This window comes from Lampris incognitus, chromosome 6, assembly GCF_029633865.1.
Source record: "Lampris incognitus isolate fLamInc1 chromosome 6, fLamInc1.hap2, whole genome shotgun sequence".
NCBI lineage: Eukaryota > Metazoa > Chordata > Actinopteri > Lampriformes > Lampridae > Lampris > Lampris incognitus.
The window spans coordinates 58,655,370-58,682,769 of NC_079216.1; the positions used below are offsets into that span (position 1 = coordinate 58,655,370).

At 45.4% G+C, this 27,400-nt stretch overlaps 1 protein-coding gene across 7 annotated transcripts; it reads left to right on the top strand.

The window, feature by feature from the left end:
- On the top strand, positions 1 to 25,833 carry LOC130114703 (unconventional myosin-Va-like). Of its 7 annotated transcripts, none has more exons than XM_056282583.1 (40): positions 5 to 188; positions 1,372 to 1,482; positions 2,107 to 2,278; positions 2,549 to 2,693; positions 3,398 to 3,554; positions 3,645 to 3,788; positions 4,703 to 4,784; positions 5,901 to 6,008; positions 6,698 to 6,804; positions 6,946 to 7,211; positions 7,335 to 7,416; positions 7,512 to 7,652; positions 7,796 to 7,921; positions 8,207 to 8,290; positions 8,575 to 8,697; positions 9,072 to 9,169; positions 10,009 to 10,095; positions 10,273 to 10,381; positions 10,508 to 10,719; positions 10,817 to 10,973; positions 12,521 to 12,760; positions 13,692 to 13,910; positions 14,077 to 14,170; positions 14,249 to 14,391; positions 14,751 to 14,861; positions 14,963 to 15,094; positions 15,246 to 15,302; positions 16,506 to 16,733; positions 17,653 to 17,717; positions 17,803 to 17,877; positions 17,959 to 18,154; positions 19,110 to 19,203; positions 19,304 to 19,438; positions 19,572 to 19,726; positions 19,825 to 19,911; positions 20,000 to 20,150; positions 20,305 to 20,587; positions 24,439 to 24,613; positions 24,706 to 24,786; positions 24,931 to 25,833. In XM_056282583.1, the coding sequence occupies exons 1-40, from the start codon at positions 162 to 164 to the stop codon at positions 25,081 to 25,083; spliced, it is 5,412 nt and encodes a 1,803-aa protein (XP_056138558.1). In that variant the 5' UTR covers positions 5 to 161; the 3' UTR covers positions 25,084 to 25,833. The 7 variants fall into 7 exon arrangements, 6 of the variants coding, with proteins under 6 accessions (XP_056138558.1, XP_056138557.1, XP_056138560.1 ...); XM_056282582.1 differs by having other exon boundaries at positions 6 to 188; positions 14,963 to 15,100; XM_056282585.1 differs by having other exon boundaries at positions 6 to 188; positions 7,000 to 7,211; positions 14,963 to 15,100.
- Positions 25,834 to 27,400: the final 1,567 nt, after the last annotated feature.

Consider the following 27,400-nt stretch of genomic DNA (forward strand, 5'->3'; position numbering starts at 1 on the left):
TTGGCCGGAGTGCCGTCCCCCTTTTCCACACGTGTATTTATGTATACACGTATCTTTAAACGACGCCGCTTGTCCGAGGGCCGCCGCAGCTCCACCACACACCTGGCCGCCCCCCCTCCCCGTCCCTCCGCCATCTATTAATGGGAAGTTAGTTCGTCGACATGGCAGCTGCTGAGCTGTACTCCAAGGTGAGCTAAGTGCTGTTATGTCGCTCTATTAACTGTTACTTCATTAACCGTCCCTGGAAACCGTCCCGGTGCGTAAATTTGTGCGTTTTCAAACGAGGTCGACTTTTACGAGTTGGGGACAGTTTTCGAGCCGCCGTCTGATTAGCAGCTCTGTCGATGAAAAACCCCAACCAACTTTCTTCTTCTTCTCGTGTTTTTAAAAACGTCGCTTCAACCGCACGAGACCCGCTCGTGGCCGCTCTTTGGTCTTCGCAACTGGTTTTGCCTCGTCGAGACGCGTCAAAATGCAAAATGGCAGCTGAACAAAGTCGGTGGGAGTTTTGTCCCCCCAGCCATCTGACTAGGCTGATTATCAAGAGGTGCCGGGATGACGAAGAGTTGCTTTATTCATCTCTAAACATTTATTATTAATTTTTTTCTTTGTATGACACCGATCAGTGTATTCTTGGTGCGTGACATCAGGGTGTTTTTCTTCTTTCATGTGTTTTATCTTTTCTCTCATTGTTCCCATTAGTTGAGTTTATATTGTGCAGCTCAACTTGCATTGGATTTGAACTACACAGTCCAGTGGGAGTTGAGTTTGAAATGTATAGGAGCTGAATTCATGTAAGAGTAGGTGAGAAGGGGTCGGGGGGGGGGGTGTGTTCTTCCTCCTGCTCCTTTTCCAACATGTCACGAGTAATCTGATGCATACGGAGATTTGCTCGCTGAGTTTGATGTGTGGATTTGTTGATCACTTCAGATTATTGGCGATGGCCTATCTGTATGTTATATCCTGCTTATCTACGTGTTCGAAATTCATCATCATCGTCATCGTCATATGAAGTGTCTGTCTCTGTGTACCAGACCTCTACGTACCTATGTCTTCCATGTCCCACACAAGGTCACATACTTGTGTGTGTGTGTGTGTGTGTGTGTGTGTGTACTATATTTGTGGAGGATAAACTTGTATTTTAGTGTGCAGGTTGTGGTCACAAATTTCATCAAGAGGGACAATTAGCTCTATCTATCTGCCTGGCGGCCTGTCCAGGGTGTCTCCCCGCCTGCCGCCCAATGACTGCTGGGATAGGCTCCAGCATCCCCGTGACCCTGAGTGCAGCATAAGCGGTTTGGATAATGGATGGATGGATGAAGATGTACAGGAGCTAGATTGTCTGACCCCCTTCTCCCCTCTTGTCACCAGCATGCCCGTGTGTGGCTTCCAGATCCAGCTGAGGTATGGAGGTCTGCAGAGATTGTCAAAGGCTACACCCCCGGGGACAAAGCTCTGTCCGTTCAGCTGGAAGATGGCACGGTAAGACGGGCAAAGAGAGTGGAGGTGATGGAATAGCTGAGTTGGTACTGAGGGTGCATGGTATTTGTCAGAATGCCGTGCACCCTCATATTTCTATACTTAAAAAAACAACAACATAAAATTGGGAATCAATCATGAATATACTGTGCTGACTGATTCAAGGAAGCCAAATCAGAAGCACATCGTAAAAATGTCATGGTTTTGGTCAACGCCTTTAGATATTCTAGTCCAGGATAAGAAATAGTGACTCAATGTAAGCCCGTCTCTGTGAGGAACTTCTTTAATAATATACAAAAGGGTGAACACAAACACCCACTTTAGAGTTTATTTAATTGTCTATTTTTACAGAAGTGTTGAAGTCAAGAAGTACCCACAAGTTTTTGAAACGTTCCTCTGTTAAGTTATGGCCTGTAACCGTAGCCTGTAGCTATGGAGTCAAGTTTAGGCATGAACTGTAGGTATGAAAATAAGGCCAAGATATTATCAAGTTAAAAAGGAACAAGCAAACCTAGAGGCAGCTGTTCACACCCAGTTCTTGCTTTTTTTTTGGTGACAGGCTTCCAAATTAAAATAATTTTTGTTTTTCAGTTTGCAGTTAATACATTTTTTTCTTTATCTTTCTAGGAAGTGGAACATCACATAGACCACCTAACCAACAGTCTACCACCATTACGAAATCCTAACATCTTGCTGGGCGAAAACGACCTCACAACCCTCAGCTACCTCCATGAGCCAGCAGTCCTACACAACCTTAAAGTGCGCTTTATCGACTCCAAGTTAATTTACACGTACTGCGGTAAAGTGCTCCAGCTATTTTGACTCACTATCAGTGTCGCTGTAGACTTTGGAGTCCTGTTCACAGGCACCTGTCATAATCCACGTTACACTGATTATAGTCCAAGCCTGCCCTTAAAAGGGACGCATATTTACAGTATACGTTTGGATGAAAACCTATATGCTGAGTGATTTGCATTCTGTCTTTGCAGGGCATTATTTCAGATATCTGTAATGTATCATAATTTTATACACATTCCTGTAGATATCATTTACTTTGCTATGGTTTCAGGCATTGTTCTGGTTGCTATCAACCCTTATGAAAGCCTGCCCATCTATGAAGCCGACATCATCGGTGCCTATAGTGGCCAGAACATGGGAGACATGGACCCCCATATATTTGCAGTAGCAGAGGAAGCATACAAACAGATGTACAGGTTGTGACACCTCTGGTTATAGTTCTTTTCATGTTTATAAAACGTGTGATATACAGACGGATGACAAATTAAAGGAAAAACCTGAACGCTTGACCCCCACAGTGAGGGGGTTTGGGGGCTCTGTTACACTGTGGGGGGCATTTTCCTGGCATGGTTTGGGTCTACTTGTCCCCTTAGAGGGAAGGTTCACTGCAAATCAATAGAAAGTTATTCTGAGTGATCACCTTTATCTTATGATGAGACGTTTCTGTCCTGATGGGAGTGGTCTCTTCCAGGATGACAATGCCCCCATCCACAGGGCACGGGGTCACTGAATGGTTTGATGAGGATGAAAATGATGTAAATCATATGCTATGGCCTTCACAGTCACCACATCTCAACCCAAATGAACACCTATGGGAGATTTTGGGCCAACATGTTAGACAGCGCTCTCCACCACCATCTTCAGAACAACAAATGAGGGATTATCTTCTGGGAGAATGGTGTCCATCCCTCCAGTAGAGTTCAGAGACTTGTAGAATCTATGAGAAGGAGCACTGAAGCTGTTCTGGAGGCTCCTGGTGGACCAATACCTTACCAAGACACTTTATGTTGGTTTTTCCCTTCATTTGCCACCTGTCAGTATTTATTTCTGGTTTGATACTTGAGGTTGTTTAAAGGTTCCCACTTGTTTACATCAACATTGGATTTTGCTGTTCCTTCAGAGATGGAAGAAACCAGTCAATCATAGTGAGTGGAGAATCGGGGGCTGGCAAAACCATCTCTGCGAAGTTTGTTATGCGATACCTAGCTTCGGTCAGTAGCTCCCCTACTGAGGCCAACGTTGAGGAGAGGGTGCTGGCCTCCAGCCCCATCATGGAGGTAGGAGGGAGCTCAGTAGGAATACTAATAATTGCCTGAAATGTGTGGAATGACTAACATTACCTGGAGCCTTCCCTGCCTTTCATGCAGGCCATAGGAAATGCCAAGACAATACGAAATGACAACAGCAGCCGCTTTGGGAAGTACATTGAAATCGGTTTTGACAAGAAGCATCAAATGATTGGGGCTAACATGAGGACCTACTTACTGGAAAAATCTAGAGTGGTGTTTCAGGTGGGTGTCACTCTTTTTTCCTTTTGGCTTAGATATTTTCAAAAGTGGGCATCTGGGTAGCGTGGCGGTCTATTCCGCTGCCTACCAACGCAGGGATCGCCTGTTCGAATCCCCGTGTTACCTCTGGCTTGGTCGGGCATCCCTAAAGACACAATTGGCCGTGTCTGCGGGTGGGAAGCCGGATGTGGGTATGTGTCCTGGTCGCTGCACTAGCCCCTCCTCTTGTCGGTCGGGGCGCCTGTTCAGGGGGGAGGGGGAAGTGGGGGGAATAGCGTGATCCTCCCACGCGCAGCATCCCTCCTGGCGAAACTCCTCACTGTCGGGTGAAAAGAAGCGGCTGGTGACTCCACATGTATCGGGGGAGACATGTGGTAGTCTGCAGCCCTCCCCGGATCGGCAGAGGGGTGGAGCAGCGACCGGGATAGCATGGAAGAGTGGGGTAATTGGCTGAATATAATTGGGGAGAAAAAGGGAGAAAAAAACCATGTATATATATTTTTCCGAAGTACAGTACGATGCCTGATGTGGTCATTTATGTAAAGCCTCTTCTTGCTGGTAGTGGATTTGGAAACACTTACTTTAATCTGCCTGTAATCGACTGAAGGCCTTGGCTTATCATTAACATCACAGACAACGCCTAGTTTTGCCTGCCCTTTCCTCAGCTGAGAAGGATTGGCGGTAGTTCTTTTAAGCATATACCATACATTTGTCACCCCTTTTTCATTTTCTCCCTGTTTGAGTCTAGTACAAGGCCACATTTTGACAGCTCAAACAGTCATTTGAGAAATATTGATGAAAGCTGGAGTTGTTGTTGTAGTGTGGCTATTGCTTAAAATTTAAAGACAGTTTATCCATGTTCACATGTTGTCTTTGTTGCTGTTGTTTACCATTAATACAGTCTGCATTTTTATTAGGCTCATGGTGAAAGGAATTACCACATATTCTACCAGCTGTGTGCTTCTTCACATTTACCAGAATTTAAAGCCTTCAAGTTGGGTATGTGACCCCTTTTTAATAAAAACTGCTCATCCCTTTGACCAGATGTAAGAAACATGCCGGAAAAATCTTACTATGACTGAGATGAATGCAGCTCTTTTCTTTAGACGTCCTCTGCTTCTAATTACTGCCACTATCTGGCGGGCAACTCAAGTGGCTCAGTGATCAGTGATGGGGATGAATAACTTCCTGCGTGAAAATCACAGAAAGTTGAACCATCTGGACACAACGTTTATTGAGAGAAACGTTTCATCACTCATCTAAGTGACTCAAATTTTTTCTTTTTAAATTCCCCCCCTTTTTTCTCCCCAATTGTATGCGGCCAATTATCCCACTCTTCCGAGCTGTCCCAGTCACTGCTCCACCGATCCGGGGAGGGCTGCAGATTACCACATGCCTCCTTCGATACATGTGGAGTCGCCAGCCACTTCTTTTCCCCTTACAGTGAGGAGTTTCACCAGGGGGAGACGCAGCACGTGGGAGGATCACGCTATTCTCCCCCCCGGTTTCCCCCTCCCCCCTGAAAAGGCGCCCCAACCGACCAGAGGAGGTGCTAGTGCAGCGATCAGGACACATACCCACATCCGGCTTCCCACCCGCAGACACAGCCAATTGTGTCTGTAGGGACGCCCGACTAAGCCGGAGGTAACATGGGGATTTGAACCGGTGATCCCTGTGTTGGTAGGCAACAGAATAGACCGCTACGCTACCCGGACGCCCCTTCAGTATCAACTGACTGCAGGTATCCCCACCCTTATAAACAATACAGTGGCATAACAACCGAAAACAAACACGCCACTGTGGTTATGCAACTGTATTGTTTATAAGGGTGGGGAGACCTGCAGTCAGTGTCCTGAAGAGGTCACGTAGAAATGAGTGTCGAAATGTTTCTCTCAATAAACGTTGTGTCCAGATGAACTGATTCACCTCTCTGTGATTTCTTCACCTGGATTATTCATGCATCAAGACATCTTGCTTGAAAAATAACAGTTATTGTATTCAGCAAAATCACTCTTGAGCTGCCTTTAAGACGGGTCAACTAATGCACAACAACTTGAAAATGTGTTTGAAGCAGTTCTTAATGGTAGATTATGACATTTTGATACATATCTGAAGGGTGTGCCGGTGACTTCCACTGTACTAACCAGGGTCAGAGCCTCGACATAGATGGAGTCGATGATGCCAAAGAGATGCGTGACACCCAGAGGGCTTTATCATTGCTAGGTGAGTGTGATGGGTTTTATCTCAGAGACGTTTCTATATCAACTATACGTTTTGTGTTCCTTGCACTGCTGAAAACCCTCAGAACTCAGTGGGATCATTTCCGGATCTGCTTGTGTTTCTGTAAATGTTGTTCTGTTGCTAACATTCATAGCAGCATATCTGTTCACTCTAGTTCTTAAGCTCAACTTTGTGTGTTGAGCTTGTGTGGTGGTGTGGTGGTCTATTCCGTTGCCTACCAACACGGGGATTGCCAGTTTGAATCTTCGTGTTACCTCCGGCTTGGTCGGGTGTCCCTACAGACACAATTGGCCGTGTCTGCGGGTGGGAAGCCGGATGTGGGTATGTGTCCTGATCGCTGCACTAGCGCCTCCTCTGGTCGGTCGGGGTGCCTGTTCAGGGGGGAGGGGGAACTGGGGGGAATAGCATGATCCTCCCACGTACTGTGTCCCCCTGGTGAAACTCCTCACTGTCAGGTGAAAAGAAGCGGCTGGTGACTCCACATGTATTGGAGGAGGCATGTGGTAGTCTGCAGCCCTCCCTGGATCAGCATAGGGGGTAGGGCAGCAACCGGGACGGCTCGGAAGAGTGGGGTAATTGGCCAAGTACAATTGGGGAGAAACGGGGGGAAATTATTCACATACAGTTAATTTCAGGTTTTCCTAGTGTTTTTTTTTGTGTGGTTGTTACAGGATTCCTTGAAAGTGATCAAATGGCAATTTTCCAAATCCTGGCTGCTATTCTTCATCTTCGCAATGTGGAGCTGAAAGATCAGTCGGCAGACAGGAGCAGCATTGTGGTAAATCCCGATTACCTCTCAAATAACGGAAAAGCAAAATAATTAAATGTTTGGTTTGGCTGATTTTTAGATCACGTTCTTCTCATATGAGCATTATCGGGAGCTTTAGCTCGGATCGGATCATGACTTGTATTCCTCCAGCCAGACAACTGCCATCTGATGGTTTTCTGTGAGTTGATGGGTGTCCCCTACCAGGATATGGCCCACTGGTTATGCCATAAGAAGCTCAAGACCACCTCAGAGACTTATGTCAAATCTGTGCCCAAAACGGATGCCGTCAATGGCCGAGATGCCCTGGCTAAGCATATATATGCCAAAATCTTCAACTGGATCGTTGACCACATCAACAAGATGCTGAAACTTACTGCCAGACGGCACTCTTTCATTGGTGTGCTCGACATTTATGGGTGTGTGAATTTCTCTCTTTGGTTGTGTGTGTTTTTTTTTTTTATCAACCCACAATTTAACTTCCACAGAGACGTCTTATGGATGTAGTTGTTGCTTTTATTTGTCACTCATTTTTCTTGCAGGTTCGAAACATTTGACGTTAACAGCTTTGAACAGTTTTGCATTAACTACGCCAATGAAAAACTCCAGCAACAGTTCAACATGGTACATGTTTTTTTCCCCCCTGCTGTTTGGGATCATCCTATACTTCAATTAAAAATGCCTTTTGTAAAACATTGTCTACAACTCGTTTTCCCCAGCATGTGTTCAAACTGGAGCAAGAGGAGTATTTGAAGGAGGAGATCCCCTGGACGATGATCGACTTCTGCGACAATGAGCCTTGCATTCTTCTGATCGAGGCCAAAATGGGAATTCTGGACCTCTTGGATGAGGAGTCTAAGGTAACACCCAACAAATTAATTTTCACCAACTTACTGCTCTGCTGCTTTGTAATGCGGACACACCGCTGGATGGAAGGATATGAGTAAAGAGGATATGACGAAGGCAACCATTAAATCCTGTCCCAACCCTTCTCTTTCCTCAGATGCCCAAAGGCTCTGATGACACATGGGCCCAGAAGCTGTACGCCTCCCTTTTAAAGCAGAATGCTCGCTTCGACAAACCCAGATTTTCCAACAGAGCTTTCATCATCCACCACTTTGCAGACAAGGTGCTTATTTCAAAGCTAAATATAAGTTGTGAAACAGCACGCCTCCCAATCAGCAATGCCATAGAGCTGAATGTTGCGGAAGTCGTAATTACTCAGTCAGCATACACATTAGTAGGTTAGGTGTGAGAAGAATGCATACCAAAAATGTAATTATTATTATTATTGTTGTTATTATTATTATTAGACCCATCCGAATCAGTTAAATGCCCCATTCTGGATGATGAATATCATCTTTTCCATCGTCGTAGTTGGAGAATACTGTGTGACCTGGCCTTTTGTTCTTAGGTGGAGTACCAATGTGACGGCTTCCTGGAAAAAAACAAGGACACGGTCAATGAAGAGCAGATAAAAGTGCTGAAAATGAGCAAGGTCTACTTTTTTATTAATTTGTTTACACATTCGTTTTTCTTTGTGTCGGTTTCTCCTTATGTAGTCAGTTGTGAAAGTTAACAAGAATTTTGTTGAACTAAACTTGATGTCAGCACCACCTCTGCCAAAAGCAACTCAATGGGCACACTTCCTACAATTGTGGAAGAAAGGCTCCTGTGAGACGCTTTTGCCCCGAGGTATTTTAGACTGGAAACACTATCACCTGCTGGTGGGATGTGGAAAAATAATAACTTGTTGCTGAGATCACCGCATGTCCCCTTTAGTTTGATTTGCCGGCAGAGTTGTTCCAAGAGAATGAGAAGGCCACAACCTCTGCTGGCGGTCACCCAAAGACGGCGAGGCTTGGTCAGACTTTGAGGGACAACAAGAAGACTGTTGGACTGCAGGTAGGGGACACAAAGAGGAGGCTAGGAGACTTATCAGGGAACTGCAACAGCTTAACGAATTCACGGAACTATTTAGTTTGCAAACTTGATAGAATTTGAATGTTGTATTTTACTTGATCTAGTGATTATGTGATTAGTGTCTTCTCAAATGACACTCAGCCAAAACAAAGTCTTAGATCTTTTTAATGAGCCCCTTAACAACAAGCAAAAAAAGTATGTATGTATATATGATGTGGACAAACAATGAAAAATATGGAAAATTAAAATTAATTGTATCACGAGAAACTCCTCAGCAAAGCCATACATGAACCTTGAATGCGTAAGCATTATGTTTTGCATGAATTTACTATAAATGATGTCTTTTCTTCACTCAGTTCAGACAGTCGCTACATTTGCTGATGCAGACCCTGAATGCTACAACCCCCCACTACGTCCGCTGCATCAAGCCAAATGACCAGAGAGCCCCCTTCATGTGAGCAGGATGATTGTTTTACCTGTTAACTTTATGATGATTATCTGGTGGGCAGTGTTGGGGAGCAGTTTTTCGGGGCTCGCCGGTTCAAATCCCCGTGTTACCTCCGGCTTGGTCAGGTGTCCCTACAGTTACAATTGGCCGCGTCTGCGGGTGGGAAGCTGGATGTGGATATGTGTCCTGGTCACTGCATTAGCACCTCCTCTGGTTGGTCAGGGTACCTGTTCGGGGGGAAGGGGGAACTGGGGGGAATAGCGTGACCCTCCCATGCACTATGTCCTCCTGGTGAAACTCCTCACTGTCAGGTGAAAAGAAGCAACTGGTGACTCCACATGTATCGGAGGAAGCATGTGGTAGTCTGCAGCCCTCCCCGGATCAGCAGAGGGGGTGGAGCAGTGACCGGGACGGCTCAGAGAGCGGAATGATTTGCCAGGTACAATTGGGGAGAAAAAAGGGGGGTGAAAAAAGCAAAAACTACTACAGTAGTTTGCTGGTAGTTAAACAAAATTTCAAATTTGCCCAGTGATTTTGTAGCTTAGGTACTTTTTTTTGTCATTTTAAGGTGTACTTAACAACAGGATATATAAACTATAAACAATTTTATAGTGTTTATACTGTCACATTTTAAGTGAACTATATTTCTTTTGTGGTTCACTTTGCTGTAGTTGAGCTACTTTCAGTGTGAAGTAATTGGTTGTTTGTAAGCTATGCTTTAAAAGTAGTTTCCCCAACACTGCTTGTGAAGGAAAAATTGTGAGACGTTCAGAGCTTGTTTGTGTCTCTAGTAAACTAAAATTGTACATTGATAACAGGCAGTTGTATGGTATCATTTATTACAGCTTAGACCCCTTGAAGACGGTACAGCAGCTACGCTCCTGTGGGATCCTGGAAACCATCCGGATTTCTGCTGCAGGCTTCCCATCCCGGTACCACATCACTGACATCATCTTGCCTCCCCTGGACACTTGTGTCTCCTGGCATCTCCGATGATGTCATCAATTTATGCACAAAACAATGCTGTTTAACCATGTTTATGCCATTTACAACTCATCCCATACTGAATGTATTTATTACAACTTGGCATATTGTTCTGGATATTTCAGACTGACCTACCAAGAATTGTTTGGTCGGTACCGTGTCCTAATGACGCAAAAGGACATTCTCGCTGACAAGAAACAGACCTGCAAAAATGTCTTGGCAAAGCTGGTCAAGGTAGGAATGGATTGTTTAGTGGAAATATACAAATGATTTCCCATCATAATCTAATATATATATATATATACTATATATATATATATATATATATATATATATATATATGATCCCTCCCCCTTCCAGGACCAGAAAAAGTATCTCTTTGGCAAAAATAAAATATTCTTCCGGGCTGGCCAGGTGGCATACCTGGAGAAGCTGCGCTTTGAAAAGCTGCAAATGGCTTGTATCATGATCCAGAAGACCATCCTCTGCTGGGTGACACGGAAGAAATACCTGGAGATGAGGGAATCCACCATCACCATACAGAAATATGTGCGTGCTTACCAGGCCCGTTGGTGAGTGGAAGAAAAAAAAAACTTTGAACAATGATGATATTATTTTGAAGATTATGGTGTACAATATCATCTTATAATCAAAAATCTTTCTTTTCAGTTATGTTCAAATCCTGCGGTGCACCAAGGCAGCTGTGGTCATCCAGCGGAACTTGCGTATGTGGGTGGCCAGGAGATGCTTCCAGCAGCAGCGGTCTGCAGCTATCACCATCCAGTCCTTCTTCCGGGCTTACAAAGCCAGACAGCGCTGCCGTAAGGTAAGATCACACTCACTGAAAATCACAGCGGCATAAAATTTATTTATTTATTTGGATTTCCCCCCATTTTTCTCCCCAATTGTACTCGGCCAATTACCCCACTCTTCCGAGCCATCCCAGTCGCTGCTCCACCCCCTCTGCCGATCCGGAGAAAGCTGCAGACTACCACATGCCTCCTCGGATACATGTGGAGTCACCAGCCGCTTCTTTTCACCTGACAATGAGGAGTTTCAACGTAGCACATGGGAGGATCTCGCTATTCCCCCAGTCCCCCCTCTCCCCTGAACAGGCACGCTGACCAACCGGAGGAGGCGCTAGTGTAGCGACCAGGACACATACCCACATCCAGCTTCCCTTCCGCAGACACAGCCAATTGTGTCTGTAGGGACGCCCGTCCAAGCCAGAGGTAATACGGGGATTCGAACTGGCAATCCCTGTGTTGGTAAGCAACGGAACAGACCGCTACGCTACCCAAACGCCTTCAGCAGCATAAAATTTAAAGGCCTTTCAAAACACTCTCAGAGTCCTTTACAGAAGGAGTCAGTCCCCATATACACATGTAGAATTTCAGTGGGGGGGGGGGGGGGGAGTCTTTCCTAATTCTACGACATGACCTGCGAAAGTTAATTGGCCCGGAATTGGCTTGCAAACTTTTACTCAACTGTTGGCAGCTTGTAAGCCTAATTCGCACTTGTACACAAACTTAGACCACATGTTTCTGTCAGGTCAGCAAAGTTTTTTTTTTTTTTTTGGGTCACTGTGTGAACTTTTTACTGCTTAGTCTGTAATTGTAATCACTGACGGCGGACACAAATGAGCTTTTTTTCTGTGTGAGTTAAAGATGGTTATATTATTCAACTATACAACCTGTGTAACACTGAGGAGCACAACTTTAACAGATATTGTTCTAATTCATTCATTCATTTTCTAAGCTGCTTATCCTAATTAGGGTTGTGGGGTGCTGGTGCTGCGCTCATTGGGTGGAAGGCAGGGGAACACCCTGGACAGGTCACCAGTCCATCGCAGATTGTTCTAATTAATCAAGTGAGAAATGGCATGCACAAGATTTTACTATCAAGTGGAGAAAGGAATTTCAAGCACCACTTTATGGGCAGCACGGTGGCCAGTGGTTAGCACCGTTACCTCACAGCCCTTGGTTCGAACCCCAGCCCGTCCCAGGTCCTTTCTGTGTGGAGTTTGCATGTTCTCCCCGTGTCTGTGTGGGTTTCCCCCAGGTGCTTCGATTTCCTCCCACCCTCAAAGACATGCATGTTAAGTTAATACTCCTGCCTGTGCCCCTGACCAAGGTGATGACAAAGAACTGGAGTTGGTCGCTGCACTGCGGCTGCTCATTGCTCCTAGTTTGTGTATAGAGGATGAGTTAAAGGCAGAGAATGAATTTTATTGTATGTATGTATGTACAGTGATCTTCATGAATGAGGTCACTCGTTCGGCCCCCTCTTGTTGACTTTTGTGCATCTTGTCATCATGTCACCTGTTTGCTGACCTCTCTTTATGTGGTATCTGTGTCTTCTGTCTGCTACCAGTTGATGTATGAGCCCAAGGCTGTGGTCATCCAGAAGTGGGTGAGAGGCTTTCTGGTCAGACGGCATTATAGACGTTCTCTGGCAGCCATCATCCTGTTGCAGAGCTATGTGCGGCGTATGAGGGCAAAGAAGGAGCTCAAGAAGCTGAAAGTGGAGGCACGTTCAGTGGAGCACTATAAGAGACTCAGCGTTGGTATGGAGAACAAGATCATGCAGTTACAGCGCAAAATCAACGAGCAGGTGAGCATGATGCGAAACCAGTATGGAAATCCAGCATTGATAAATCTGTCTTCCCTCTGTTTTCTATCCCAACAACTAAACCTGTGCTTGGAAGTAAGGGAGGCAGGTCTTCTCTGTCAGGGCACTGCCTCTTGGAGTGTCTTTGCTGAGGAGGTTCAGGTTGGCAGAATTGGTGTTGTCTTTTAACTCGCTTCTTTGGACCTGCTTTTACAGACCCAGTTTATGTGAAAATGTTTTCTTTCCCACCAAAACCATTTCTTGCTAATATTTAAGAGTGAGGATACACTAGTTGTTCAGTTTCCCACCTGCTGAGCAGACCGTTTCAAGTCAGCAGTTTCAGCTGTCCCATTAGCTTACAGTTGTTAATATCAAGAGTGAGGATGCACATACTTGTATTGGCATTCTCATTGGTTGCTGCAGTATGGTAGCCACCTAAGCCATTTGAAACCAAGTTTATGGAGATTCATGAGGGCACTGCCCGATGTGCTTTCTTTGAATGCAGGGATGCGTATGGGAAGTTTGTTGAATAAGGTTTTGCTGAATTGGGTTTTTGTGTGTTGTCCCCTAAATATCTGCACAACGAATTAAACATCAGATCCTATGTATTATTTAATAGCCATCGGGTAAATTGGTTCATTAGTATTCCGGTATGTTTGTTTTGCAGTATAACTATTTCTACCCTCTCCCACCTCCCAGCCAGTGTCTGTATGTTAAGCTCATCCTTCGCCCCTCGCCCACACTTGAGTTTGTAGCCACCCTGACGGCTATGTTTTTCTTACTGCAGTCTGTCACTGGTCTAGCCTTGCCTCTGTGTCTGTCCTCGCTTTCAAACACTTGCGGTTTGTTTCCAATTTTGCAAAGCTGTTTTGAGACGCATTGCATGGTTTAAGAGTTACCGTGTCACATGCTCAGCATGCGCCTTTCCCTGCAGCATGAAGAAAACAGAGCGCTATCAGGGAAGCTGAGTGCTATTGAGAGGAGCCAAGTTGTGGCGCAAGAGATACTAAGGAGAGCAGAAGAAGAAGCCAAGGCCAAAGCGCAGAGGGTCTCTTCACTGCTGGAGCAGCTCACATTCCTTCAACAGGAGCTGGAGACCACCCGAAGAGAGAAGGAAGAGCAGGCAAGGGCCCATGTGGAACACATAGAACAGGTAGGCATAATCTGCATTCATCTGGATTAAACAAGCTCTAATGACTTTGGATTTGGATTTAAATATTTTGTATGTAGGATTCTTTCTTCATTTATTGAAGATTTCTTTATTTCCGTGTGTACAGCTACAATAGCCACACATGTTTTTTCTCTCGTCTCACCACCAGGTGATAGCAGAGCTAAATGCGAAAAACAGCCTGTTGAGCAAAGAGACGGATGATCTGAAAAAGCTTATCCAGGAGCAGGAGCAACAAATAATGGGTACAGAACAATACCTCCTTCATGTGAATGGTAATGCCATTACTAAATCTAATTACTTGTGGTTTGGCTGTTTTTCAGAGAGCAGAACTTATGAAGCGACCGCCAAAGAACTGGAGAGGGACTTGAATGAGGAACGTTCTCGCTACCAAAGTCTTCTGGGTAAATATCTGCAACTTGAGGAGCATCATGAAGACCTGAAGGAGAAGATGTCTCATAGCATGGTGAGGGAAAGCTATAGAAGCCTTATGAAGCATTCAAAATGTAAAGGAATTTGCTTTTTTGTTTTCTACTACCGCGGAAAGGGGTAACGCAGAATAAGCTTTCAATTTGATTTGAGACAACGCAGCAACAAACCATACATTTCCATCAGAGAAATGTCATCAGATTTCTTAGGAATGTCATAGCAATTTGTAAATTCTCAGCCCAGTAGTAGATAACTGGTAAGTGCTATAAACAATATCGCAGCCCATTTTGTTTTTGGGCCACATACATAGTTGGGATTTTTTTTTCCGGGGATAGGGGGGGTTGATAGGTCCATTGTAAACCCTTATGATGATGTTGCATTTATGTGCCTGACCAGAATGAAAACAAACCAGGTCACAAGAGAACAGACTCGAACTTCAGCAACTCATCCGAGTGCACTCAAAGCTCAGGCTATGTGGAGGGAGAGGACTGCTCTGTACAAAGAGAGGTATTGTCCAAGATTCTAGCATGTCATCCAATCAGTGAAATATTTACTCCCTATTTCTGAGAGACCAACCAGTAGGATACAATTCTTCTGCGCCTCCTTAGGATATGACCCAGTCAGCAGTTGACATACTTGCAGTGCTGCTGAAGCTTCAGAAGAGAGTGAAGGCATTGGAGCAAGAGAAACAGTCTCTACAACAGCAGCTTGACAAGAGGGAAGAGAATCGGCAAGAAAAGGCAATGGTACACCCCTAATCACCTCCGTTGAGTTTTGTAATACATTTTACATCGTTAGTTCAGCCTACACTGGTTGATATTAACAACAATGTGTGTGTGTGTGTGTGTGTGGTTTTTTTTTATTTTTTTCTCTTTAATTTCATTTAAAAAGGAGGTAGAAGAACAGAGAACTGCCAGCAGAGCAGAACTGGACCTGGAAGCACTGAAGGTGAGATTCAATCAGCTGCCTATACCGGGAAATGCTTTCCAGTTTAATTATCCAGTTGGAGAAACTGACACGTTATTTATTTTTATTTTTTGCCCCCCCCCCTTTCTCTCCCCGATTGTACTTGGCCAATTATCCCACTCTTCCAAGCCATCCCGGTCGCTGCTCCACCCCCTCTGCCAATCCAGGGAGGGCCGCAGACTACCACATGCTTCCTCCGATACATGTGGAGTTGCCAGCCGCTTCTTTTCACCTGACAGTAAGGAGTTTCACCAGGGTGACGTAGCGCGTGGGAAGCTCACGCTATCCCCCCCCCCCCCAAACAGGTGCCCTGACCGATCAGAGGAGGCACTAGTGCAGCAACCAGGGCACATACCCCCGTCCAGCTTCCCACCCGCAGACACGGCCAATTGTGCCGCCTGACTAAGCCGGAGGTAACACAGGGATTCGAACCAATGATCCCCGTGTTGGTAGGGAATGGAACAGACCGCTACACTACCTGGACACCCCGACAATACTGACACATTATTATTATTATTATTACAAAAGGGTTTCCGTGAAGTAAATGAAAAATGAGCACATTATGGGTCAGTATTAAAACCAAGATTCATGTTGTAGCCTTTACTTTACTTTCCATCTTCATGGATTGTCACCTTGTCATGGTGAAGAAGCTTGCATGGTCCTGTGATCCCAGGAGCAGTGCCATTTGGAGCTATGCTTCTGGTAGGGTCACCCATGGCAGTAAGATCAAGGGGGAGGTCCCTGACAAAGAGCAATCCAACCAAGATCTCAACGGTGGAACAGGCAGAGGATGATGGCTGACTTTAGGGAAGCATCACAATGGCTGGGAAGGCGGATGAAGGCTGCAGCAGAAATGGGCCCCCAGTCATCTTGGACTCCATGTTGTTGGATCTTGACCCAGATCTGTCAAGGACAGTGTGGTGGCTGTCTGTGCACCGGTCTCTCCGCGTTAACAAAGTCACGCACAGGTGTCCTCCCAAGAGGACACTTGCTTCGAGTGACCACCGATGATAGATGTGTTTCAGGTTCAGTACATGTTGGTTTAGAAAAGATAGACTTTCAGTTGGAAACATCTACCTAGACAAAACTAGATTTACAGGATTTTGAAACGAAACCCTTCATTAATACTGTAGCTGTTTGATTTGTATTTTACTTTTTTTTTTTTAAAATGTCTCAATTGAACAGCGCCAGGAACTGGAGTCTGATAACAAGAGGCTGAAACAGGACCTTAATGAGCTGCGAAAGTCTCTGACAAATGAGAGCAGTACTATAGCACCTCCCAGGCCGGGCTCACTGCCTTATGATGTACTGCTGGAACAGCTTAACTCCAGTAGCGAGGAGCTGGATATGCGCAAGGAAGAGGTGCTGCTCCTCCGATCCCACATGGTCCGCCAGGATGCACTCAAACATAAGGTGAGAGAGTAACGGACAATGATCACTATTACGATTAACACGGTGATCTTCCAGTGTGGGAAGATGGCGGCGCGAATTCATGTTTGCAGCGGCCTCAGCCAGTACCAGTGTGGGAAGATAGCGGCATGAATTCATGGTTGCGGCAGCCTCACCTAGTACCGTCCATGCAGTGTCTTTGTCCACGTCCGCGTCTAAGTTTGTATCTTTGTTTGATGGCTGGGAGAGCTGGTGCTGGATCAGCTGGGAGCTTGGTCTGCTGCATCCTGTGGGCCCAGGGACCACGGCCTTGCCCGGAGTTGCACCCGAAGAGGTAACACCGAGGGCGGTCTGACAGGATGCGGAAGAGGGGCAGGCTAAGGTAACTGCTAGCCTATGCAGACCGGCAGTTCTGATGACACCGAGGGCGGTCTGGCGGCGGCCTCGCCTAGCGTGTACTGTGTTTATAGTGTTGTCGTGTGAAGTGCGGGGAGGTATGTCAGTGGTGTCTGGCTGGGAGAGCTACCGTTGGATTGGCTGAGGGAGCCTGGTCTGCATCCGGTGGGCCCAAGGACAACGGTCCTGCCCAGAGCGGCGCCCGAAGAGGACACACCGAGGGCGATCTGACAGGACCCGGAAGCGGGGCGGGCTAAGCTAACTGCTAGCCCACGCAGACTGGTGGTTCTGATAGCCATTGGCTGGACAGTGATTTTTTTTAATTTATTTTTTTTAGTTTAGATGTGTTGTACTTCTTGTAGTTTTGGATATGTGTTTTTGTCTTTGTGTTGTGCTGCTGGGGGAAACTATATTTCATTTCATGTACACAAGTACATGAAATGAAATGACAGTGTTCCTGATTCCTGATCATTGCTTCCAATGCTTTTGGACTAAATTGACCCCCTCCCTTGAAATGGTTGCTCACATCTGTACTTAATGCTTCCAGGACACTACACTGAGTGAAAGGTGGAATTCAAATCTTGGTGAAATCACATCAGAAGATATTGACAGGTTGGTCTTCTTCACACGCACTTGCTTACAACTGCCAGGAATGACTTGTCACTGACATTCACCTCTGCTTTGAGGTATTTTTCAGATCTGCTGACTTCCATACATTGAATGAGGATGGAGAGCTCTGGCTTGCTTATGAAGGGTTGAAAGAGAGTAACAGGTAAAGTAATAATTATTTGGTGGGCATGAATTGTTTTCTGTGGTGTCAAAACTTGGAAATGAGGTCTGCAACACCCCCTAGGGTTCTGGAGTGGCAGCTGCAGGAGCAGAGGCGGATTCACCGTGAAGAGTGTGAGAGGCTGTGTGAGCAAGTGCGCAAGGTCAAGGAGGAGAATGAGCTGCAGCAGTTCCTTGCCAATAGTGATCTTTTGTCCCTGGACACCCGTGTTGAGGAATGTCTCCGGCATGAGATCACACGCCTCACCAACGAGAACCTGGTGGGTCTCTCCCCACCCTCAGCTTCTGGAACCATCGCTGCACCTTGTGTAGATTACAGTTGGGTTACTCAGAATCTGGTTTATTGGCCATGTAGGTTTGCGCACACATGGAATTTGACTCCGGGTTCATGGCTCTCTCAGTGTACTTAACATAGAATAACAACACAACAATATTCGCCCTGGACTAGTTTTGGTTTATACTTGAATGTGTGTGCTAATTAATAATAATAATAATCATAATGACTATTATTGGATGATTATTATATAATGGATGATTATTGGATGATTATCGGATGATTATTATATAATCATAATGATTATTATTAGTAGTAATGGTAGTAGCAGTGGTAGTAATAGCTGTTTGGATAGATACTTTATTGTCTTAAAATAGGATATTTGTTTTCACCTTTAGTACAGAACCTCACATACAGTAAATACATGTAAACACACTATACATACCACATGTCATACATAAAGAACAAGGAGACAATTATACATTAGCACAAGAGTTTAGAGTTTCAGTGACTGAGTAAGAGGAACATTGTTCAGCCACTGCAACATCCATCCATCCATTACCTTACCCGCTTATCCTGCTCTCAGGGTCGCGGGGATGCTGGAGCCTATTCCAGCAGTCATTGGGTGGCAGGCGGGAGACACCCTGGATAGGCCGCCAGGCCATCACAGGGCCCACACACACACACACACACACACACACACCCATTCATTCCTAGGGAAAATTTAGTACGGCCAATTCACCTGACTTACATGTCTTTGGACTGTGGGAGGATTAGGGAATTAAAGATGCCATCACTTTAAAATATGTAAGATTGGGCTTTTGCTCAAAGAATTTTTTTCCTGTGTAAAATCCCCTCTGGATTGGCTTTGGTTTTCACATATTTCTGTGCAGCGTGGGAGACTTGTTTTTTTTGTGTTTTTTGTTTTTTTGTCTTTTTAGGACCTCGTGGAGCAGCAAGCAAAGCAGGACAGAACCATATGCAAGTTGAAGAAACAGCTCAACATTTTAACGAAAAGGGTTGAAGAAACTGAAGGTGATCACGTTGTAATAACAGCTGTCCACATATGTCCACCATTGTATTTTTCTGTTTAACTGAACCTGGCCTTTGCTATTATGGTTTTTGCCATGTTTAGCGAGTGCTCCACAACAGATCGTGGTACTAAGGAGGAAAAGTTCAGTGGCTGTCCCTCGCAAGGAGAAAGGCTTCCAGGGCATACTGGAGTATAAGCACGGGGATGAGAAACGTCTGCTGAAAAATCTGACAGAACGTATGTCAACATTGTTCCAAATGTAAAAGCTTTTCGATTGGCAAATTTTATTCTCAGAAACCTTTTTCAGTAATGGGGATAATTGTCATTTGAGTACATTGTACTAATATTTTGTGACCCCCCCCCCCCCAAGTTCGGAAACTCCGCAGTGAGGAAGTCGGTCAAATCAAGGGGTTGCCAGCATACATCCTCTTCATGTGCCTACGCTATGCTGACCATATTGATGACCAGCAGAGAGTCATTTCACTGCTTAACTCCACCATCACCTGCATCAAAGGGGCCATCAAGGTGCAGCATATGATTATAATGTATTTGGTGCAAATGTATTGACCTGTGTGTGTGTGTGTGTGTATGTATGAATAAAAATAATTTAACTGTTCTTATAGAGAAGAGGTGACTTTGAAATGATGTCTTTCTGGCTGGCCAATACATGCCGGTTTCTGCACTGCATGAGGCAGTACAGTGGCGAGGGGGTAAGCTTATTGATATCGATACTCAAACTATGTTTACTGTTGTCTGTCCCCGTCTATAACCATGGATTTGTACTTGATGCTTGTACAGGATTTCATGAACTACAACACCCCAAGGCAGAATGAGCAGTGCCTCTCCAACTTTGATATGACAGAATACCAGCAGGTTTTCAGTGACCTGGCAATCCATGTCTATCAACAGCTCATCAAGTGCTCGGAGGACATCCTGAATCCCCTCATTGGTGATTTGACATAACTTACTGTGACCCTCAAATAACCTCATTTTAAAATGACCTATGATGTTATTCTCTACAGGTTTGACCATAGCTGAGCTGCTTAAAAAATACACTGGTTAACATCATTTACCTGTTTAACACATTGGTCTGTGGTGTGCAGTTGCAGGAATGTTGGAGCATGAGACAGTAGATGGGGTTCTGGGGTCCAAACCAACAGACCTGAAGAAGAGAAGCTCCCACCTTTCAGAGGAGCAGGACATCACAATGGAAACCCTCCTGCTGCAACTTGACGTCCTCCACACTACATTGACACAGCATGGCATGGACCTAGAGCTCATCAAGCAGGTGGTCAGGCAGCAGTTTTACATCATCTGCGCCATTACCCTCAATCATCTGCTACTGCGGAAGGGCATGTGCTCCTGGAATAAAGGCCTGCAGATCAAGTAAGAAAAGAATACTCAAAAGCCTGTCTTTTCTTATCAGTCACTTCCACCCCCGGTCAATGAGTGGAATAACGAGTTTGACTTTGACATTGAAGCAGAAGTTTTGGCAGCTTAGTTTTATGGGTATAAACATGGTCCAGCCACTAGAGATGCATATGCATATTCACTTTGCAGCGGCCTCACCCAGTACTGGTGTGGCAAGATGGCGGCACGAATTTACATTTGCAGCAGCCTCACCCAGTACCATCCATGCAGTGTCTTTGTCTTTGTCCACGTCTGCGTCTAAGTTTGTGTCTTCGTTTGATGGCTGGGAGAGCTGGCACTGAATCGGCTGGGAGAGCTTGGTCTGCTGCGTCCTGTAGGCCCAGGGACCAGAGCCCTGCCGGGAACTGCACCAGAAGAGGAAACACTGAGGGTGTTCTGACAGGATGCGGAAGCAGGGCAGGCTAAGCTAACTGCTAGCTCATGCAGATCGGCAGTTCCGATAACACAGAGGGTGGTCTGGCGGCAGCCTCGCCTAGTGTTAACTGTGTTTTTGGTGTCATCATGTCGAGTGCTGGGAGGTGTGTCAAAGGTGTCTGCCAGGGAGAGCTAGCATTGGATTGGCTGGGGGAGCCTGGTCTGCTGTGTCTGGTGGGCCCAGGGACCACAGCCCTGCCTGGAGCTGCGCCCGAGGAGGAAACACTGAGGGCGGTCTGACAGGACGCGGAAGCGGGGCAGGCTAAGCTAACTGCTAGCCCATGCAGGCCGGCAGTTCCGACAGTCATCCTGGCATTAGCTGTCTTGGACAGTGGGGGGGAAAAAATATTTTTTTTGGAGTTTTAGATATATGTGATTTTGTAGTTTTTGTAGTTTTTTTTTCTAGTTTGGATATATGTGTTCTTGTAGTTTGGATATGTATTTTTGTCTTTGTGTTGCACTGCTGTGGGCTGGGGGAAACTATATTTTATTTCATTTCATGTGTGCAGGTGCATGGAATGAAATGAAAAATGTTCCTGATTCTTGATATGCCAGTGCATTCTTAGTGCCGGTCCCAAGCGTGGATAAATGGGGAGGGTTGTGTCAGGAATAACATCCGGCATAGAACCCATCCCAAATCAAATATGCGGATCATAAATCAAATTTCCATACTGGATTGGTTGAGGCCCAGATTACCAGCGGTCGCCACCACTACTGTTGGTCAGCAGGGTGCCGGTGGAAACTGTGCTACTGTTGGGTGAAGAAGAGGGGGAAAGAGAGGAGGAAGGGTAGTAGTGTGGAGGTGAGAGTTGGAACTTTGAATGTTGGAACTATGACTGGTAAAGGGAGAGAGCTGGCTGATATGATGGAGAGAAGGAAGGTAGATATACTGTGTGTGCAAGAGACCAGGTGGGAGGGGAGTAAGCCCAGGAGCATTGAAAGTGGGTTCAACCCCTTCCACCATGGTGTGGATGGGAGGAGAAATGAGGTAGGGGTAATCCTGAAAGAAAAGTACGTCAAGAGTGTGTTGGAGGTGAAGAGTGTGTCGGACAGAGTGATGAGTATGAAGCTGGAATTGAAGGTGTGGGGATGAATGTTGTCAGCACGTATGCCCTGCAAATTGGGTGTGAGATGGAAGAGAGAGAATTCTGGAGTGAGTTGGATGAAGTGGTGGAGAGTGTACACAAGGAGAAGAGAATGGTGATTGGAGCGGACTTCAATGGGCATGTTGGTGAAGGGAACGGAGGTGATTGGTAGATATGGTGTCAAAGAGAGGAATTTGGAAGGACAGATGGTGGTGGATTTTTTTGAAAGAATGAAAATGGCTGTGGTCCAAGTATACAGAGGAAGAGGTTGGCAAAGAAGAAGTGGGATAGTCAGAGAGATGAAGAAAGTAGATGGGAATACAAGGAGGTGCAGCGTAAAGTGAAGAGAGGTGGTAAAGGCAAAGGAAAAGGCATATGGTGAGTTGTATGAGATGTTAGACACTAAGGAAGGAGAAAAGGACTTGTATCGATTGGCTAGACAGAGGAACCGAGCTGGGAAGGATGTGCAGCAGGTTAGGGCGGTCAAGGATAGAGATGGAAATGTGCAAGGGAGGAGAGTGTGCTGAGAAGGGGGAAGGAGTACTTTGAGGGGCTGATAAATGAAGAAAACGAGAGAGAAAGAAGGTTGGATGATGTGGGGATAGTGAATCAGGAAATATGGTGGATTAGCAAGGGGGAAGTGAGGGCAGCTATGAAGAGGATGAAGAGTGGAAAGGCGGTTGGTCCTGATGACATACCTGTGGAGGTATGGAGATGTTTAGGAGAGATAGCAGTGGGGTTTTTAACTAGATTGTTTAACACAATCTTGATAAGTGAGAGGATGCCCGAGGAGTGGAGAAGACGCATACTGGTACTGATTTTCAAGAATATGGGTGATGTGCAGAACTGTAGCAACTACAGGGGTATAAATTTGATCAGCCACAGCAAAAAGATTTGGGAAAGAGTAATAGAAGCTAGGTTAAGAGGCGAGGTGACGATTGGCGAGCAGCAGTATGGTTTCATGCCACGAAAGAGCACCACAGATGTGATGTTTGCTTTGAGAATGTTGATTGAGAAGTATAGAGAAGGCCAGAAGGAGTTACATTGTGTCTTTGTAGATTTAGAGAAAGCATACGACAGGGTGCCGAGAGAGGAGGTGTGGTATTGTATGAAGAAGTCGGGAGTTGCAGAGAAGTATGTAGGAGTGGTGCAGGATATGTATGAGGGAAGTGTGACAATGGTGAGGTGTGCAGCTGGAATGACAGATGGGTTCAAGGTGGAGGTGGGATTACATCAAGGATCGGCTCTGAGCCCTTTCTTGTTTGCAATGGTGATGGACAGGTTGACAGACGAGATCAGGCAGGGGTCTCCATGGACAATGATGTTCATGGATGACGTTGTGATCTGTAGGGTGCAGGTTGAGGAGAGCCTGGAGAGGTGGAGGTATGCACTGGAGAGAAGAGGAATGAAAGTCAGTAGAAGCAAGACAGAATATATATGCATGAATGAGAGGGAGGACAGCGGAATGGCGAGGATGCAAGGAGTAAAGGTGGTGAAAGTGGATGAGTTTAAATACTTGTCAGCTGTCCAAAGTAACAGGGAGTGCAGAAGAGAGGTGAAGCAGAGAATGCAGGCAGGGTGGAGTGGGTGGAGAAGAGTGTCAGGAGTGATTTGCAACAGAAGGGTACCTCAAGAGTTAAAGGGAAGCTTTACAAGATGGTAGTGAGACCAGCTATGTTGTATGGTTTGGAGATGGTGGCACTGATGAAAAGACAGGAGGTGGAGCTGGAGGTGGCAGAGTTGAAGATAAGAATTTTTTTTTGGAGAGGAATAGGAACAAGTATATAGTATGTATGAGTATATATGAGGGACAGCACAGGTTGGATGGTTTGGAGACAAAGCAAAAAAGGCAAGCTTGAAATGGTTTGGACATGTATGGAGGAGAGATGCTGAATATATTGGGAGAAGGATGCTGAAGATGAAGCTGCCAGGCAAGAGGAAGGCCAAAGAGGAGGTTTATGGAGGTGGTGAGGGAGGACATGCAGGTGGCTGGCGTGACAGAGGAAGATGCAGAAGACAGGAAGAGATGGAAATGGATGATCCGCTTTTGGGCGACCCTTAACGGGAGCAGCCAAAACAAGAACAAACTTGGTCCAAAGACAACAGGATCTCACACAGAAACGGATAGTGCTAGACACACTGGACATGTATAAAAATGTGATTTTTATTTATTTATTTTTTGCAGTAACATCTTTATTTATTCCATTTGAATTATATTATGACCATACAAAACAATTGAGAGGCCGGACTTCACTCTGGTTGATTCTGATTGTCCCACCCCCCCACCCCCAATTCCCCTGGCTGCAGGTACAGAGTGTATCAGCTGGAGGAATGGCTGGAAGAAAAGGAGCTGGCAGAATGTGGTGCCAAGGAGACTCTGGAGCCTCTCATCCAGGCTGCCCAGCTCTTGAAGATCAGGAAGAAGACTGAGGCAGATGCCCAAGCTATCTGCACCATGTGCAGGGCCCTCACCTCTGCACAGGTATGTCACCAATGCGAAATAGAAGACCAGTGAATCAGAAGATGCAGTGTCTTGCTACAGTTTTGAGCACTGTTTTTGTTTCCTGTCTCCAGATTGTTAAAATACTGAATTCATATACCCCGGGGATAGAATCTGAGGAGCGGGTTTCATCAACTTTTATCAGAACCATTGAAGTGAGTAGCAAATTTTTCTTGTGCCCAGTATGTCTTAGTGTGTGATACTTCTTTAATGCCTGCTATTCATTTTAATATTGTCGGTGTTTAATTTTTTATTTTTGCTATTTTTTCCTTTTTTCCTTTTTTCTGTTCCATCAATAGACCCTTTTGAAAGACAGGATTGAGTCGCCCATGTTGTTGATGGATGTCAACAACACCTTCCCCATCACTTTAACCTTCACACCTTCCCCTGTGGCCTTAGAGACCATCCAGATCCCTGCTAGTCTCAATCTCGGTTTCCTCACCCACATCTAAGGCCAAAGACCTCTGACACCTTATAAAACATTACATATTAATAAATAATATTTTTGCCGTCAGTATTATTTTCCTCATTTGGTGTAAAACGGTTTCTAAATTAGTATAGATCAAGTTTCGCATTATACATAGATAGGCCTGGGCAATACATGGATATTATATGGATATCATGATAATAAGACTAGATATCATCTGGGATTTTGGATATTGTAATATGATACGACATACGTGTTGTCTTTTTCTGGTTTTAAAGGCTGCATTACAGTAAAGAAATGTGTTTTTCTGAGCTCATTAGACTGTTCTAGCTCTTACATTATTGGTCTGCCTGTTTGGACACCATATCCACATTACTGATGAGTGTTTATCAAGCGTCATTATGTAAATATCTTTTGAGAGCACCAATCGTCATCTCTACAGAGTTGTCAAAGTATCAATATCGAGGTGTTCGGTCAAAAATATGGTGATATTTGATTTTGCCCATATTGCCCAGCCCTACACATAGTATGCGTTATACATTCAGTTAGGGCTGGGGAATCATTCCATATCGTCAGTATAATTTTCCAAAAAGTGAAATTGGGATATTGTGATACAGTTTTGCCGTCAATGATAACGAGAATCTACTATCGATAATATTCGGAAAGTGAGGTCTGAAGTATTTGAAGGAGTGATATTTGAAATTAGTTTTGGTTTGATATTACATTTAACATTACCGAACTGTTCAGTGTCATGAGCCTAAATTGAATTCTTAAATATGGAGGTATGTGTGTGTGTGTTTTTCTTTTTCTTTTTATATGTAAGCAGAAAGTGTGTGTGTGTATAAAAAATGTTATCTGGGAAAGCGTACACTGAAAGGCACAACCAAGTGGCTGGGATAGTACACAGGACTATCTACTGAATACAGACAGGAAGTTCCCAAGTCCAAATGGGAGACGCCGCCAAGATCCTGTGGGACTTCAAGTTCCAGACTGACAAGCAGGTGCTGGCTAACCAACCAGACATTGTGGTGGTCGACAAGGAGCAGAAGACGGCAGTAGTGATCGATGTAGGAATCTCAAGCGATGGCAACATCAGGAAGAAAGACCACAGGAAGCTGAAGGAAGAACTAGATTGGATGTGGAAGGTGGAATCCACAGCAGTCCCAGTGGTAATAGGAGCACTAGGGGCTGTGACCCCCAAACTGGGAGAGTGACTCCAGCTGATTCCAGTAACAACATCTGAGGTCTCTGTCCAGAGGAGTGCAGTCCTAGTATAGCGGGAATTCAGGGAGCAGGGGGGAATCGAACCTGCGTCCCCAGCGACTACGCTAACCAGTCAGCTAAAGGGTCCGACCCGTTAGCTAAGGGCTAGCGAGTCTACACATCCGTGGTCGTACACTGTTGCACTGGGAACAGCTAAGCTACTATGCAGAACCCTCAAACTCCCAGGCCTCTGGTAGAGTAGAGGACCCGAGCTTGAGGAAGACACACGCCACCTGAAAAAGGGTGAGAGGGAGATTTTTTTCCATCCATCCATCATCCAAATCGCTTATCCTGCTCTCAGGGTCACGAGGATGCTGGAGCCTATCCCAGCAGTCATGGGGCAGCAGGAGGGGAGACACCCTGGACAGGCCGCCAGACCATCCAGTGAAGCCCCCAAGGGGTGGCCAGGGGTGGCCATGGCCACCCTGATACTATCCCTGGCCCCCCAGCCACGAGTCGCATATGCAGAATATGCTTCTGATTATGCATAATATGCTTGCATCTGATATTTTGCATTAGGTGCTGTTCATTTAAATCAATGATGTATATTTTTCTTAACTCTCATATTGACAGTTTTCCACTAGGCTATGCAGTATACTACAACAGCATCATAGAATTCCCGAAATTCAGTCATGGCTTTTGGTTTTGGTGTGCCACTCCAAGATTTTCAGTGGCCCCATTTGGCCACCCCTATGAAACATTTCTGGGGGCGCCACTGAGATTATCATCAGGGGCTATTATTATTATTATTGTTGTTGTTGTTGTTATCCAAATGTCCCAGACATATATATATATATATATATGTAATATTCTTTATGTGATCATACCCCCCACCCCCAGGCAGCACATTCACATCTGTATGATATTGGGCTATACCAATAAAATGGACGTGACTTGTGGATTTTGGTTATCGTGAGGAACGAACGACATATCCTGGTTCCATTGTTGTGGAAATCCTTGATCAGACGGAGCACACCCGCTTAGTCAAGCCGCTGTCACACGGCAGGTGGGCGGGGCGAGGAAGTGAGACGTCCGGAGCGAGCCCGTCACCTGAGGACCGGCGGTTGCACCTAATGGCT